This window comes from Convolutriloba macropyga, chromosome 5 (genome assembly GCF_964194025.1).
Source record: "Convolutriloba macropyga chromosome 5, txConMacr16.3, whole genome shotgun sequence".
Classification (NCBI taxonomy): Eukaryota; Metazoa; Xenacoelomorpha; order Acoela; family Convolutidae; genus Convolutriloba; species Convolutriloba macropyga.
In genome coordinates this window covers 70,332,943-70,351,302 of record NC_134472.1, presented here as the reverse complement: position 1 = coordinate 70,351,302, position 18,360 = coordinate 70,332,943, and the positions used below count along the sequence as shown (strand labels likewise).

The 18,360-nt window shown below is 35.0% G+C and overlaps 2 protein-coding genes across 2 annotated transcripts in view; both read right to left on the bottom strand.

Annotated features, from left to right (window-relative positions):
* The window catches only part of LOC142339604 (histone chaperone asf1b-B-like), a 59,013-nt gene that overhangs the window by 6,160 nt on the left and 34,493 nt on the right, over window positions 1-18,360 (bottom strand). Inside the window, exons 2-3 of the mRNA XM_075389755.1 lie at window positions 3,718-3,855; window positions 3,239-3,354 (exon numbers count right to left, since the gene is read on the bottom strand). Of these exons, the coding sequence (XP_075245870.1) occupies window positions 3,239-3,354; window positions 3,718-3,829 (228 nt within the window). The 5' untranslated portion in view covers window positions 3,830-3,855. The remainder of the gene's footprint in view (window positions 1-3,238; window positions 3,355-3,717; window positions 3,856-18,360) is intronic.
* Window positions 6,335-8,234, bottom strand: LOC142340214 (lipase maturation factor 1-like). Its single transcript, XM_075390731.1, has one exon. The coding sequence runs from the start codon at window positions 8,200-8,202 to the stop codon at window positions 6,628-6,630; it is 1,575 nt and encodes a 524-aa protein (XP_075246846.1). The 5' UTR covers window positions 8,203-8,234; the 3' UTR covers window positions 6,335-6,627.

Genomic DNA, 18,360 nt, shown 5'->3' with positions numbered 1-18,360 from the left:
CAACAATGCTTATAGTTACAAAAACAAAAAATAAACACTCGTAGACACCCTCAACGTAGCAGAAGCAAATAATCAACTCAAAATTGATACATTTTAATTAACACCAATGCAAATTTATTGGTAACGAGAAATGAGAGTCCAAACAAATGAAAATTTTAAAAGCATGGAGTAGTTGTTATTGGCTGCTTATAATTTTAATAGATTATATGTTATGTTAACTTGCATGTCGTTCCATGTAGTTTTTGTCACCAACTATGCAATTCTTTGAGGACGATTTTGCTCAATTCCGGAGTCCAGAAATTAGCAATATAGTTCCTGAATAATAACAATTTGTAACAAAAAGCATGCGGAACGACATGCAAGTCAACGTAACATGTAATCTAATAAAATTATCAACAGCCAATAATTACTCCATGCTTTCAACATTTCCACAAAGCCGTCTAAACCAATTTTGGCGATAAATCATAAGAGCTCAAACCTTGGCTTGAGAGGATTTTGTTACTGAAGTTCAATTTTTGCGTTAAAGTCTCAACGAATAAAATGTGTAGCCAGGTCAATACTTGCTAGTTCGAAGCTCGACTGCAATTTGTTTTCTATTTTTGGATATTTCCTCTTCATTAATGGGGACCATGTCATCTATTCTTGATACAATGTCTTTTACCCATCTACATGGATCCTTACTTAATGTTAACATATTACCAATATTCGGAATGTACTTAGGAACCCTTTTTCTCCAGGTAAAAATAACTGTTAACTTACGCCGGTAATACATTTAATGTATGGTCCTCTCATTGGCCTACATTAAACGTAGACGGCAGATTGCCGGAAAAAAGCCGCGATAGCCTCTTTTGGCCTTCATGAAATTAAACAACTAGAGAAATAAGATAGATAGATTCACCATTAGTCCTTAAATAGACCACTAGAATTTTTGGTTAGATTCGGACCGTCATTTTTATGAGAAACATACTCTCTATAAGGAAAAAATCCTATTTGAGCTCTTTCAAAATTACTATTTGAAATCGAAAACTCAAAACACTTACTCAAGAATTAGGGCAGATACGTTTGGCACTACTTAGATGCACAATATTGACCTTTAACTGGTAAATGTTCAAAAAAGTCATTTTCTGAGCGAGCAAAGTCACGCAATTGACCTAAAAGCAGAACAAATGAAGCACGCAAACTATAACCGCAAAGCAGTAGAAATGACTGAAATTGAAAAAGTCAACTCCAAGAAATCAGGTTGCAAGAATATCAATGGAGAAGAAGAATTAAAACATAGCAGGACAAGTCCTGACGTACAATTCGGAGAATTTTCATTGACTAAACGGAAAACTAGACCAAGAACGGACTCTGAATGGATTGGGAAAACCATTTAGAAAAAAATCCGATCCAAAAAATCGAAAAAACTGTAAAAAATTAAAGTGAAATTGCCGCATGTGAACAAAAAACCACTAGCGAGAAAGCGAATTTTTGTTCAAACACCGTTTTCTCACTTTAAATTTAGAGCAAAAAAATTTCACGCCGCAAAACCACTCGCTTTTTCGCTCCATTTCCTGTTTCGGCGTGACCAAAATCATTACTCCAATTTGACTTCAAAAATCATGAAAATGTGTGAACACGTCTTAAAAAAAAGACAGCGCCCCAACACAATTCAAATTCTTTGAATTGTAAAAGAACCTAACAGGACAAGTCCTGAAATGCAATCTAAAAAAAACGAATCAAAAACGTAGAAGTACTCTACCTGACCAGCAGATCAGTAGAACAATGCCGGTCAAAACTCAAACAACTTCATCGCAAAAAGATGAGAAACTAAAATAATCAAACAAACAAACAATTATATACTCATTGCAAAAACTAGAACATACTTTTGAAATAAGTATATTTGATCCCTTCAAATATATCTATTTCAAAATTATGTTAAAAACCAATTTCTGTTTCTGCAATCCCTCCAGTATTATAACTGCAAGACACGAAAAAAATTAGTTAGCCCTTGAATATCGATTACCTCAGAAAATGAGAGAAAAACTCAAAAAAATTGAAATCGATTGCAAATTTTAATGATATGTTGCTGAAAATTGTGATAATAATATCTTCCAGCCATTTCTGTGTCTCTAGGGGCTATCCAGTAACCCAATTCTAAATTCAATGGCTCATAAAGATCGATAAACGAGGCAAAGGGCATTTTTTTTGGAAAAAAATTTGAAATTTTATCCAAAAAATAGAAATTCGCTCTCTTGGAAAGTTGAAAACCATTCCAGTGCCCCAGCAATCATGTAATAACATACTATCACACCCTCGAGGTTACCTGGCTCTTGAGGCAAGAAAAACAGAATGAAAGAAGTTCTAAGAATATCTTAAAAAAAACAAAAGGACTCGTCCTGACGTACAGTTCAAAGGATTTTCATTGACTAAACAACAAACTAGACCTAAAATGTACTGTGAGTGAATTGGGAAATCCAATCCTAAAAAATCAGATAAAAAAATAAAAAACAGAAAATTAATGTCAAAATGCCTCATGCGAACAAAAACCACAGCGAAAAATGGAAATTTGGTTCAAACAAAAAACTAGGCCCAGAATGAACTATGAATGGATTGAGAAAATTAATTAGCAAACAAACATTTCCAAAAAAATCAATAAAAAGAGTAAAAATCCGCATGTGAGCTAAGTTTTGTTTTCTCCGTTTTCTCACTCTACTTAAAAATTGGAACAAAAAAATTTCACGCCGCAAAACCACTCGCTTTTTCGCTCCACATGTTTCGGCGTGACCAAAATCACTACTCCAATTTGACTTCACAAATGAAAATGTGTGAACAGGTCTTTAAAAAAACATAGCCGAAAGAATTCCGGAAACGACTCGAAGTCGAATGTGCGAACGGATCTTTTTTGTGTGAACGAAAAAGACAGCGCCTCAATACAATTCAAATTCTTTGAATAGTAAAAAAAAAACAGCGCACCACCACAATGCAAATTCTTTGGATTTTAAAAAACCACTTTGTCCCCAATAATAGCCGCTATGGCTTCGCGGCTATTAACAAACAATTAGCACTACAATATTACTCTGTTTTCACACGCAGGCTAAAGGCTGCAAATTTTATTCAGGAGGGAGGGAAAACTATAGAGGTGTGTGTGTGTGTGTGTGAGAGAGAGAGAGAGAGAGAGAGAGAGAGAGAGAGAGAGCATGTATTGGTTCGTTTGTGGGGGTGCAGGGGGGTGAAGACTTTCGCTATGCGCTCTCACCTCTAATGTGAACATGTGCTTGCCAGCGGGTACAGGTCCCACAAGGACACTATCCAAAACCTGATCCAACTTCTCACTCTCTGCGGATCCAACGTAGATGATCTTCCACTCAATATCTGCAATCAAACACAATTGCCATCAAAAATATGAATTTCTAAATAACTTGAGCTAGTTGACAAGCACCGCTATGAAAAAGCATTGAAAGCAGAATTCAACTACTGAATTTAAGCAGTTTCAGAGTAATTTGTTCGTAATGAAACCAAATGATTACTTTCGAATCAAAAGCGAGATTGCGAAGCTGTTAAGCTCCACCCCGTCGAGTCCAAGAATGTTTCAATTTCAAAATTTAAAATCCAAAAAAATCGTTTCGAGAATTTTGCATCTCAAAAATTTTTTACGACCACGCAGTAGTCCTTTTCAGAACAAACAGCTATACAATTGAGGCTCAAATTTCCCTAATGCTATAAAACCAAACTTACCATCCGGAAGATTTTCATGGCAGGCGAATGTGATCTCGAAGGAGAAAGGGTCCAAGAAGGGTGCTGGGTTGTTCAGCACCTTGACGTCACAGATGTTTACTCCCTTTACCATCTTGTCAGCTTAGTAAAAATTTATCTGAAAATGTCATCAACGTCAACTGACCGACAACACTCCTGCACTCACCCACAGACCAAAATTTAAGTATAGGTTACGTGAATCTAATTCACTGAAGAAACTGTCATTCATCAATAGCAGTGAAGCGGTTCGAGATCTAACTCTGAATTTCGAATAGATTTCAGTCAAATTACCTTGCTTGAAATACGCACTTCGCCAGTTTGAAATCTGCCATTTTGAGAGTTTCAATCGACAACTCATCAAAGATTACATGAAGGTAAATGAAATTCCCAAAATTTTTCTTAGCGGTTATCTTAACATCGATCAGTTACGGTCTGTAGTCTGTATCATAAAGTTGACACGCTGGCGACCGCTTCAAGGGTCAAAGTTAAAATTAAAATAACATGCAGATGTATCGGAATATTGATGTTCATATGCATGCCAAGAGGTTTTTGAAATATCCCTTGCATTTAAACTTTATGAAACTCGACATTAATCTTAGTAGAGGTTAAAATAACGAATTCAGTAAAGAAATGAAAATAGTCACAAAAATAGAATTAGAATAGTGGGATCACGATGATCCTAAATTTTTTGCAATCACTTTTGAGGGCAATTGTTCCAACGATTTTTCAAAATTGGGGAACATTTATGCGAGCCTGGCTTTCTCCTCTTCAATTCAATCGAATTTCTTGTTCATGGATTGTAGAGAAAAAAGAAAAATGATTTTTGTAGCCCTTTGAACATACTTTTGATTAATAAGTTACAAAACTCAAAACAACAAATAATATCGCATGTTCAAAAAGCAGAGCTGTTTAGAAAAAATTGTACGAAACAGGAAAAAAGGAGTTGGGGAGTTCAGGAGAAATGGGTTATAAAACTATATAAAACATATTTTTACAAAAGCGTCAGGTACAATACAATAACGTAGTTGTATTGGTTTACATTAAAAAATGTTTTAAAAACAATCAAAATAAAACTCACATTATATCTATTACAAAAACAACTATTCAAAAGATAAAACTGAAATTTTGTTTTTAATTTTCACAGGTTTTTTATCCGATTCTTAATACCTAATTTAGGTTTTCAATTTTTTGTTCAATATTTTTCGAATACAATCAAAGAAGGAAAAATTCATTAAACATGGGAATCGACAAATGGTAAAGAGCACAAATTTGATAAGAAAAGCATCTAACTTCTTTGACAGTAGACTAACACAGTTGATTCTTAAAGGCGCATGCATTCAAAAGCATAGCAAAAATTGCAGCCAACTAATAAATTTTTTTCAACTTTTGACCTTTTTGAATTCAGATATTTAACGTGAGTATTATTCTTGCGCTGTTCAGTTCGTATAATTTTGATTAGCAATCACATTGAACAAAACCTCTAAGGGAGTCATTTTTATGTTTACGTATCATAAAAACAGGTTAAAATAATTTTTCAGTTAGGTACATTTTTATAAATTACTGCAAAAAAGTCGTCAGAACATGTCCTCCAGTTAATGCAGGGTTGCTTTACTTTGTGAAAAAAATTTGAATAAATCACATTGAAAAGCTTTAATTAAAACAAAAAATTGAGAAAAACAAAAAATGTTATCGTTTTGAAGACTGTGCCATTTTTCTAAATTGATGTCCCATGTGGACTTAAAAACATAATTTCTCCAAATTGATGAATAACCAAAATACAATCCACCAGCGTCATTTCATTGCTATGAAAAACGTAACCTCCTAACGTCGGACGAATTTCTTCGAATGACAGGTGAGGTTTTGGCTTGTGTTGGTTAGTTCAATAATGGAGAGTCTACCATGAGAGGACGATACCTAATGCCCTATCACTTCTGTTTACTCCGTTTTGAAGACGGAAAGTCAACTTAAATTGCTCAAGTGAAAAAATATAGGAGAATGATCGAGCTAAAAACTCCAAACAGTCACGCGAAATTTTTGCATAAATAAAGACAATTTTTTTTTCATTTATTGTTAACGCGGAAAAAAATGATTGGTTTGATATAAATTATACAGAATTGAAAGAAGTTCGGATAAAAGAAATTGAAATAGCTTGAAATAAACTTATTTTTGATGACTTCTTGGAAAAAAAACTAATTCATTTGGAAAAAAAATTAATTCACAAAAATTTTTAAGTAAATCTGAGTCAAACTGATTTAGTTGAGAAAAAAATAGAAAAAGTTTCTGTGAAAAGCTGCGAAATAATTGACAAGGAATGAATTAAAATTCGAAAATTAGGGTTCTGAATTTATTATTTTTCATAATAAAGACAGTCGCACAAAGTTGCTCCGGTCAAATTGATTCAATTTGAGCTTCAAACAAACGATAGTCAAAAGAACTTTTCCTCTCATGGCACAGACAAGTTTTCGGCAAACTTGAGGCGTATGTTGAAACATTCAGCATCGGGTACAGCCTAGCACGTGCCGTCTTGTTATTAAACTAATGTGTGTCGTAAACGTCTCTACTTTCAGTTTATCACACCCTCTGCGGAAAACAAAATAACTTAGCTTAGAAAATTTTATTGTGTTGAAACATTTAACAACGTTGCATAACAATTCTAATATAATAAATATATTTCATTAGTGTGTAAAACTACTTATACTACACCGACAACATCTATTTAAAACTTCATTGCAAAATCGCAGAATAATAAATCAAAACTATAAAATATATTGCACATTTTTACTTGCATTCGATGCAATTTTGTTTTTTTTTTTGCTGCGAAACAAAAACTTCTATCTCAGAATGCAACAAGCAATATCGGCATTGAAACGCTTCCAGATATTAACCCAAAACTCAGTCAACATTTTGGTCGGTCCGGGTAACTTGATTTCCAAAAAATCCAATTAGTTCTCTTTTCCAGTAGACTTTATTTGATTCGATTGAGCTACCAGCATTTGTAGTGCCTTCAACCTGCTTTTGATCATCAGCAACAGTGGCCACCGACAAACTTGAGTTCGGCTGGACAAAATTGTATATAAAAATTGCAGTACGCAACTTCGTCGGAGGTTTCTTTGCAGAGAATGGGTAGCTTGACATGTCCAAAAGGGCTAATATGTCTGTGTTGTGTGATAGTATTCCAATTAGCAAATTGTTCCACCAATCAGGGGGTTCACTATTACGTGCAGCGAGACTGGGTAGGAACCAGGTACGCCAATCAAGCCTAGGTAGATGACCCAATGGAACCCATTTGGGTTGCTGATTAAGTTTTCCCGGTTTGAATTTGAAGTCAATTTCACTCCAGTTGTCTCCGTCTGACGAAGCCAGTATAACTAACTCGTAACGCTCCGTTCTCATAGAACCAAACTTGCCATAGTAATTTGTGACACGAAATGGTTTCAGCATTTGATGACACTTGTTGATAAAGTATGGCGGGTCAATGTACTTGGTACTCTGTATTAAAGGTGCCAGACATACGAAATTATACAGAAGCACTACGAATATCCCAAAAGTTCCGGTGAGGTGTTGTAAAAATGTGATTGAGGTAATATCGCTGGGTGTAAGTAAAAGTTGCCAATGCGAATCGTTGGTCAGGCTCAAAGTTACAAAGGCCGTCATAAGTCCTAGGAAGCCATAATTACCTGAGATATTAATCATAACTAGTAAACCCATTGAGAAAATAAGCCCAACGAGTCTGGCCCAAGTTGGTCCAAAGTAAAGAAACGGAACCATAATTTCAACGATGAAAGTCATTAAAGTGCATAGTTTGTGAAACCAGGATGGCAACGCGTGAAATATTGGTGATAACGGATTCGGTAGAGGTTGTGTGTAATAATGGTAGCACATAGCTGTTAAATCTCGCCAACATGGACTTCCAAAAATTTTCACCAATCCGCATGCGACCATTATTCGGAACAAATGGAATCGCAACGTCATGATTTGAACAAACGGATAAAAAGTGTCGTACAGACTTCCGAGCCAAAATAGGAAATCAAGCTCGATTAAATTCCCATCCATTTGCAAGCTAAGAAATGGTTCTGATACTGACTTCAACGATAAATAACATACAGCACAGAGCAGAAATGAAAGCTTGGCATAATAGTTGATAATAGTGAGTAAACTACTGAAAATTCCTAAGTATATCAGCCCAGCTAAAAACCAATCCTCCGCGCAGAACCAAGTTAGACTCGGTACAGTGCAGAACACCGCCATCCATTCCCTCCAACTTCTGGCAGAACTTTCCTCAGTTCTTCGGTCGTTATCGCCCCAGCAGGCTCTGAGTACTTTCTTTTGGAACAGTTTCAAAGGCGATAACCCGTTGGAAGATATGAGGCCTCTCCATTGTGTGAGGAAAGAGAGGAAGGCGAGCAGGTTGACCAACCCGACCCCTCTCTCGATCAGAAACAGGACGATACGTCCCTCATGCAGCATAGCCTACATCTGGAAAACGTTATTCGGTAATCAATAACACACCAAAGGAAAACAAAACACAGTTTAAGCACAGCAGATTAGGGCTAAGAAACGTTGCACGAATAACGGGAAGCATTTTCAGAGCTTATTTGAGGGACAACACAGCATTATGCATGATTTGCTATAGCACAAACAGCTTCGAAATGAACGCCAGAAAATATGCGCTCGCTTATTTCAACAATTACGCCCAGTTGGAAGACATTTAAAAAGCTTAAAAATTGTTATATTAGTTGGAAGGACCATAAAAAGACTTGGAAAAAATGAGTAAAACATTTTTCTTACCGATATATTTCATGGAACTGTACAAAAAAGAGCGGATTCCTGGTTTCTGCTTACTGGTAACAATACCAAACAACAATAAATGGGTTCAGAACTACTATCTCACTTAGTTTTCTCGATGACTCTGAAAACTTGTGACTGGAAAAAAGAGTAGTAGCTGATGAAAGCGTAAATATATTTAAACTTGGGAATTTACAAAATAAGTACACTTCAATTCAATTAAACATTCATAAAATCATCTAACTTAAAAATGAATTTAATTTATAATACAAAAACATGAGTTAACAAACAAGCAACAGCTTCGAGCAGAGAAAAAATTGTTTGTGTTATTGTATAACAAATGGTTGAAAGCAATTGCGATTGAAGAAACTATTTACAAAATGCTGACAAAATGCAAAGTTTTCGTCCACTTTAGTCGCATTTTTATCTATTTGTCTCGATAAACACGGTTTTTATCTTACTACAACATCCTGATTATCAAATCAATTCAGAGATCGACAAAATTTATTTTACAATACTTTGAAACTTTTATGAGAACTGACTAAAACGACAGAAAACTTTGCTTTTAGTAGCTCAACTCTGAGATTAAAGTTTTGCTGAGTTAATACAACTCTTTACGGTTAAGTGTTACTAAGCTAGAATTATAGCATTGAATTGTAGGCTGATGAAATTAAAACTAAGTAATGAAGTTTAGCAGCTCAAACAGAACCATTGCAAAACCGGACATTATTTCATGAGACAGGAAATTTAATGAAACTTATAAGCCCTTTTTGAGAAAATAATTTAACGAAATCTCAATTGTGAAGGAACCCAGTGAATCGAAACTTGATACATTTTGATAAGCAACATGATAACACATGACAAATCTTGATAAGATCTGTGTAAGATTCTTGGTAAGAAAACGTCAAGATATGTACGGGCATTCAAGATGGTTGTTTCAAGTTTTGCAAGAGATGTCAAGATCATGCATGTCTTATCAAGGTGTATCAAATTTCGTTTCACTGGGAATTCACAGCTGTCACATTTAGAACAAATAAACTGATGCCCATTAAAGTATGTTGGCATTAACGTTTGCAGTGATCCGAGAAACTAGTTTGAAGAATTTAATGCGATTTGATTTTATTGCAAAAGCATAACCGTAGCAGTAGCTATCAGAGAACAAGGCAAAGTGCGGCAACTTTTATTTCTATAATGGTATGGAAACCTTCAGTTATCAATCAACGATTACCCATTGTTAACATAGTGCAGAGTTGGTGTTTGGTTTCATACGATTGTATCGTTGTGGTATAGACTGCCTCCTAAAGCTGCAAATCCAACCAAGTTTTCAAACTCCAGCAACAAATTGCAACATTCTCATATAAAAGACAAATAATTAAGATGTCTATCACACCAACTTTTTAGGCATGGCTTAAATTTGATCTCAGACCATTGAGGAATATCTAGAAAGCTTAAAACGTTCGCATGTGTTGCAACTTTATGGTGCTGACTACGGTAGTATCGGTCTTATAATATTGAAAAAGAAGCACACTTTTCAAAAACGTCAGACATGTAATTGAGCATCAATGTTGTCATTTATTTGCCAAAGATTTTTCGGTTTAGCTCCATCTTATCAGACCTTATCCATATTAGAATTTTGAAGTTAGCCTTGTAATCTTCGTCCAGTACTTTTGAAACGTTTGCTTCTGTTCGGATTTTATGAGACAGGCCCTGTTTCAATCTCCACTTTCGTCTTCACAAAAGCTGTAAACCGAAAATCTATCAGTTCGAATAATTCACAATGTGCCGCATATTTTGAACAATACATTGCACTTGACTAAGTTAAAAATTAATATTTTCCACCAATGATTTATACTGCCAGAGTTTTCCGAAAGAAAGCCTACGTTCTTAACAGCTAGATTAACGAATCACTCAGCTCCAACTGGATATAGTAAATCTGAAGTATCATCACACCCTCCGCTCATGACGTTGAGCACAGTGCATGGAATAGATAATTTTGTGGTTGTTGATGTTCAGTAACTCCTGCACTCTTTGTTCTTTCTCCGGCGGTGAGGAAAAACATTCGTTAAACAAACTCGTTAAAACGCATAACTTTTACACACTTTGTCACACGATTTCCAACACGACCGATAATTTGATCTCCATTCGCTATATATGTCATTGATATCAATACTGAGAGAACTCAACCTGAATAATTTAGAACTAGTAATGCTACCTTCTCAATTGAACATCCAATTCTTTAGAACATTTTTTAACCTTTCAAATCACATGATATTAGGCACGTTTGCCCAATTCAAAATAATTCGTTTTAATAGCTCCGTTAAACTTATCACTGATTTTTACTTCTCTATTCAAGAAACCGAGACAATTATTTTTGAAGGGATAACAAATCCGAAATTTTAAGTTATCATGACCTTCCAACGATTGCTAATATTAACATACGTCTTCAGCATCCTGGAGATGAACAAATCACGGACCAAAAACTCTTCCAATATCCCATTAAAACATTGCATGAACAGAAATTTCCGATCTTCATCCACCATATATATATATATATATATATATATATATATATATATATATATATATATATATTACGGTACTCATACTTCTGTTTGAATTTTTCTATCGTTTCTTTCAAAGATTACTTTAAATATTACCGCGATTCACAATAGCTGCTCACCCAATTGCTAACATTGAGATTATTATCCTTCAAAGACGAATAAATATGTCAACAGAGGTGTTGACATTGAATGGATTAGAGATTATTGATCACTTTCTGATCATATTGAATCCGCAAGTATAAATGTATATAAGTAAATTAATTTTACAAATAAAGCTTACACGGTCTCTAACTTACATTATTCCGATTTTCCATTTAAGTCACTTCAATTCGAAGAATTCCGAACAGACATTGTTATTCATTACAAATGATTACCAATAGCAAAATGAATCAATTTCTAAAAAACCATTCCAAATAGATAAAAAAACATTAAACTTTAATTCCCTGAAATACAGTTTCAAAACTTATGACGATTGAATTCTTATTTAGCATTTATTCAAAAAAAAGATGATTTATGAAACAAATCTTTATTTGGGAAATCAATTCCGAAACAACAACTCTTATGGTGTTGTGGATTTCTTTATTAATTTATCTTACTTGTCACTATAGACAATTAAAATAGCGACTATACTCTTCACTGAGCTTTACGATCTACATAAACTTAACTACCTAAATTCTGATGTAATAACAGTAACGACTTTTAGAGAAAATCTACTAATGGCCCACTACACCGGCCACTCAAACAACTGGACATATTATTTTGTACGACTAAGTAACTCATGACATCACTTCTTCTCCAAGAAAACGCCTCCCAATGCAAAGAAGTAAGGATTAACTTTAGGCAACACTTCAACCTCAAAAACTTTTAACACTTGAGTATTGTGAAGTTAGGCAAAATGAATTTATAATTGTAAAATTTGATGTGTTGAATTGATACCTACTGACCGGGATTAGGTGTACTGAAGTGTGCTACACTCAGTAACATGACTTAATCTTAGTGCTAATTTGAGAATTATGTTACAGTGCGTGAAGCACAAACCTGAATTGGACAAAGTCTAAATAAACACGAAAGTAGTATAGTCGGTGCAGATGTGAGGGTAGGTTTTAGAAAATCTTATGCTTCAAAATTATGCTCTAAATTTACTATTGATACAATTGTTGCGCGTGTCTGTTAATTAAACGAACATTGTGTATACAAAAGAAAATATATGAGAGTTTCTCGAGTGTATTTAATTACTCTGAAGGTGTTAAAACTTTATTTAAAGTAATAACAAAAGAATATGGGTTAAACAAAAAGGAATTAGTGTTTCTCGAGTGAATTTAATTACTGTGAAGGTGTCAAAATTTTATTTAAAGTATAAAGAAGGAGTATAAATTCGCTCCGATTATGTTCGAAACAGAAAGTTGGTTAGCTGAACAAAAAAAGAGTAATATGAAATTTTCGAAACCCAGTAAGTTAGTTGCAGATGTTTTTATGATAGATTGTATCAAGCTTTTGGTACGAATAGTCTCATTGTGTTACTTATAGATTTTAAAGTTAGTAAGATAAAAATTACTAAAAATGAGAACTTTCCACGAAAACGTTAACGATTTGGAGGATTGTTATTGCCAAATATGTGCACCATTTGGTTGTGGATCTCCCAGTTGGGAATATGTTGGTACAACCCAGCAGCGGGGAGTCCACTACACCCGAGAATCGACATCGAGGAGCGGGACAGTGGTTGAGCGTCGGTAGTCAGCCACCAATCCTTCTCCCTCCGACTCTCCTGCAACATTTCCAGAGGAACCTCTCAACTCAACTGCACCACAGCTTCGTGTAGTGGCTAGGACTTTTGCGCGGGTTTCTCAACCGAGACGAGGGCGCCAAAGGAGAAGTCACTATCTGAAGCTGAGGCAAGCTCGGACAGGTGCCCGGAGACTAATCCGGCAATTGTTCCGAGCGTGAACCGAGCGTTATATATATATATATATATATATATATATATAAAAATATATATATATATTATATATATATAAATATATATATATGCATATATATATATATGTATATATATATATATATATATATATATATATATATATATATATATATATAATTGTATTATTTTATAAATCATCGGTAATATATTTTACTGATGTTTTTACATTAGCGAGAGAGAAAGAGATATACTAATGGTCCAATACTAATAGTCCACTACTAAATCTACTAATGGTCCACTACAACGGCCACTCAAACAATTGGGCATATTTTGTACGAATATGTAACTCATGATATCATCACTTCTTTTCAAGAGAACGCCTCCCAATAAAAAGAAGTAACGATTAACTTTAAACAACAGTTCAACCTCAAAAATTTTTAACACTTGAGTATTGTGAAGTTAGGGTAAAATTAATTTATCCCTGTAAAATTTGATGTTTTCAATTGATACCTATTGACCGGGATGAGGTGTACTGAAGTGTGCTACACTCAGTAACATGACTTATTAATCTTAGTGCTATTTTGAGAACTATGTTATAATGCGTAAAGCACAAACCTGAACTGGACAAAGTCTAAGTTAACACGAAAGTAGTATAGTCGGTGCAAATGTGGGGGGTAGGTTGGGAGACGCATCTGATGGGCTGAAATTTTGTGTGAGGTTTTAGAAAACCTTATGCTTCAAAATTATGCTTTAAGTGAACTAACTTTATTATTGATCTAATTGTTGCCCGTGTGTGTTAAATAAACGAACATTGTGTATATAAAAAAATATATGAGAGTTTCTCGAGTGCATTTAAATACTCTGAAGGTTAAAATTTTATTTGAAGTAATAGCAAAAGAATATGGGTTTAACAAACAAAATGAATTAGTGTTTCTCGAGTGGATTTAATTACTCTGAAGATGTCAAAATTTTATTTAAAGCACTAACAGATGAATGGGTTCAATTTCGCTCAGATTATGTTCGAAACAGAAAGTTGGTTAGATGAACAAAAAAGAGCAAAATGAAATTTTCGAAACCCCGTAAGTTAGTTGCAGATGTTTTTGTGATAGATTGTATCATGTTTTTGGTACGAATAGTCTCATTGTGTTACTTATAGATTTTAAAGTTGGTAAGCTAAAATTTACTAAAAATGAGAACTTTCCACGAAAACGTTAACGATTTGGAGGATTGTTATTGCCAAATATGTGCGACATATGCTGTTTGGTTGTGGATCCCCTGTTGGGAAGATGGTGGAACAACCCAACAGCAGGGAGTCCACTACACCCGAGAATTGACATCGAGGAGCGGGACAGTGGTTGAGCGTCGGGAGTCAGCCACCGATCCTCCTCCCTCCGACTCTCCTGCAACATTTCCAGAGGAACCTCTCAACTCAACTGCACCACAGTTTCGTGTAGTGGCTAGGACTTTTGCGCGGGTTTCTCAACCGAGACGAGGGCGCCAAAGGAGAAGTCACTATCTGAAGCGGAGGCAAGCTCGGACAGTTGCCCGGAGACTAATCTGGCAATTGTTCCGAGCGTGAACCGAGCGTTATATATATATATATATATATATATATATATATATATATATATATATATATATATATACATACATATATTTGTATTATTTTATAAATCATCGGTAATTTATTATACTGATGTTTTTACATTAGCGAGAGAGAAAGAGATATACTAATGGTCCAATACTAATAGTCCACTACTAAATCTACTAATGGTCCACTACAACGGCCACTCAAACAATTGGGCATATTTTGTACGACTATTTAACTCAAGATATCATCACTTCTTCTCCAAGAGAACGCCTCCCAATAAAAAGAAGTAACGATTAACTTTAACCAACAGTTCAACCTCGAAAATTTTTAACATTTGAGTATTGTGAAGTTAGGGTAAATGAATTTATCCCTGTAAAATTTGATGTTTTGAATTGATACCTATTGACCGGGATGAGGTGTACTGAAGTGTGCTACACTAAGTAACATGGTCAAAGTTAACACGAAAGTAGTATAGTCGGTGCAAATGAGGGGGGGTAGGTTGGGAGACGCATCTGATTAGCTGAAATTTTGTGTGAGGTTTTAGAAAACCTGATGCTTCAAAATTATGCTTTAAGTGAACAAACTTTATTATTGATCTAATTGTTGCGCGTGTGTGTTAACTAAACAAACATTGTGTACATAAAAAAATATATGAGAGTTTTTCGAGTGTATTTAAATACTCTGAAGATCAAAATCTTATTTGAAGTAATAGCAAAAGAATATGGGCTTAACAAAAAAAATGAATTAGTGTTTCTCGAGTGGATTTAATTACTCTGAAGATGTCAAAATTTTATTTAAAGCACTAACAGAGGAATGGGTACAATTTCGCTCAGATTATGTTCGAAACAGAAAGTTGGTTAGATGAACAAAAAAGAGCAATATGAAATTTTCGAAACCCCGTAAGTTAGTTGCAGATGTTTTTGTGATAGATTGTATCATGTTTTTGGTACGAATAGTCTCATTGTGTTACTTATAGATTTTAAAGTTGGTAAGCTAAAATTTACTAAAAATGAGAACTTTCCACGAAAACGTTAACGATTTGGAGGATTGTTATTGCCAAATATGTGCGACATATGCTGTTTGGTTGTGGATCCCCTGTTGGGAAGATGGTGGAACAACCCAACAGCAGGGAGTCCACTACACCCGAGAATTGACATCGAGGAGCGGGACAGTGGTTGAGCGTCGGAAGTCAGCCACCGATCCTCCTCCCTCCGACTCTCCTGCAACATTTCCAGAGGAACCTCTCAACTCAACTGCACCACAGTTTCGTGTAGTGGCTAGGACTTTTGCGCGGGTTTCTCAACCGAGACGAGGGCGCCAAAGGAGAAGTCACTATCTGAAGCGGAGGCAAGCTCGGACAGTTGCCCGGAGACTAATCTGGCAATTGTTCCGAGCGTGAACCGAGCGTTATATATATATATATATATATATATATATATATATATATATATACATATATTTGTATTATTTTATAAATCATCGGTAATTTATTATACTGATGTTTTTACATTAGCGAGAGAGAAAGAGATATACTAATGGTCCAATACTAATAGTTCACTACTAAATCTACTAATGGTCCACTACAACGGCCACTCAAACAATTGGGCATATTGTGTACGACTATTTAACTCAAGATATCATCACTTCTTCTCCAAGAGAACGCCTCCCAATAAAAAGAAGTAACGATTAACTTTAACCAACAGTTCAACCTCGAAAATTTTTAACATTTGAGTATTGTGAAGTTAGGGTAAATGAATTTATCCCTGTAAAATTTGATGTTTTGAATTGATACCTATTGACCGGGATGAGGTGTACTGAAGTGTGCTACACTAAGTAACATGGTCAAAGTTAACACGAAAGTAGTATAGTCGGTGCAAATGAGGGGGGGTAGGTTGGGAGACGCATCTGATTAGCTGAAATTTTGTGAGGTTTTAGAAAACCTTATGCTTCAAAATTATGCTTTAAGTGAACAAACTTTATTATTGATCTAATTGTTGCGCGTGTGTGTTAACTAAACAAACATTGTGTACATAAAAAAATATATGAGAGTTTCTCGAGTGTATTTAAATACTCTGAAGATCAAAATTTTATTTGAAGTAATAGCAAAAGAATATGGGCTTAACAAAAAAAATGAATTAGTGTTTCTCGAGTGGATTTAATTACTCTGAAGATGTCAAAATTTTATTTAAAGCACTAACAGAGGAATGGGTACAATTTCGCTCAGATTATGTTCGAAACAGAAAGTTGGTTAGATGAACAAAAAAGAGCAATATGAAATTTTCGAAACCCCGTAAGTTAGTTGCAGATGTTTTTGTGATAGATTGTATCATGTTTTTGGTACGAATAGTCTCATTGTGTTACTTATAGATTTAAAAGTTGGTAAGCTAAAACTTGATAAAAATGAGAACTTTCCACAAAAACGTTAACGATTTGGAGGATTGTTATTGCCAAATATGTGCACCATTTGGTGTTTGGTTGTGGATCCCCTGTTGGGAAGATGGTGGAACAACCCAACAGCAGGGAGTCCACTACACCCAAGAATTGACATCGAGGAGCGGGACAGTGGTTGAGCGTCGGGAGTCAGCCACCGATCCTCCTCCCTCCGACTCTCCTGCAACATTTCCAGAGGAACCTCTCAACTCAACTGCACCACAGTTTCGTGTAGTGGCTAGGACTTTTGCGCGGGTTTCTCAACCGAGACGAGGGCGCCAAAGGAGAAGTCACTATCTGAAGCGGAGGCAAGCTCGGACAGTTGCCCGGAGACTAATCTGGCAATTGTTCCGAGCGTGAACCGAGCGTTATATATATATATATATATATATATATATATATATACATATATTTGTATTATTTTATAAATCATCGGTAATTTATTATACTGATGTTTTTACATTAGCGAGAGAGAAAGAGATATACTAATGGTCCAATACTAATAGTCCACTACTAAATCTACTAATGGTCCACTACAACGGCCACTCAAACAATTGGGCATATTGTGTACGACTATTTAACTCAAGATATCATCACTTCTTCTCCAAGAGAACGCCTCCCAATAAAAAGAAGTAACGATTAACTTTAACCAACAGTTCAACCTCGAAAATTTTTAACATTTGAGTATTGTGAAGTTAGGGTAAATGAATTTATCCCTGTAAAATTTGATGTTTTGAATTGATACCTATTGACCGGGATGAGGTGTACTGAAGTGTGCTACACTAAGTAACATGGTCAAAGTTAACACGAAAGTAGTATAGTCGGTGCAAATGAGGGGGGGTAGGTTGGGAGACGCATCTGATTAGCTGAAATTTTGTGTGAGGTTTTAGAAAACCTTATGCTTCAAAATTATGCTTTAAGTGAGCAAACTTTATTATTGATCTAATTGTTGCGCGTGTGTGTTAACTAAACAAACATTGTGTACATAAAAAAATATATGAGAGTTTCTCGAGTGTATTTAAATACTCTGAAGATCAAAATTTTATTTGAAGTAATAGCAAAAGAATATGGGCTTAACAAAAAAAATGAATTAGTGTTTCTCGAGTGGATTTAATTACTCTGAAGATGTCAAAATTTTATTTAAAGCACTAACAGAGGAATGGGTACAAATTCGCTCAGATTATGTTCGAAACAGAAAGTTGGTTAGATGAACAAAAAAGAGCAATATGAAATTTTCGAAACCCCGTAAGTTAGTTGCAGATGTTTTTGTGATAGATTGTATCATGTTTTTGGTACGAATAGTCTCATTGTGTTACTTATAGATTTTAAAGTTGGTAAGC

Bases quoted from the DNA above. Each gene is read 5' to 3' on its own strand.
- LOC142340214 (XM_075390731.1), bottom strand. From the start codon at position 8,202: ATGCTGCATGAGGGACGTATCGTCCTGTTTCTGATCGAGAGAGGGGTC.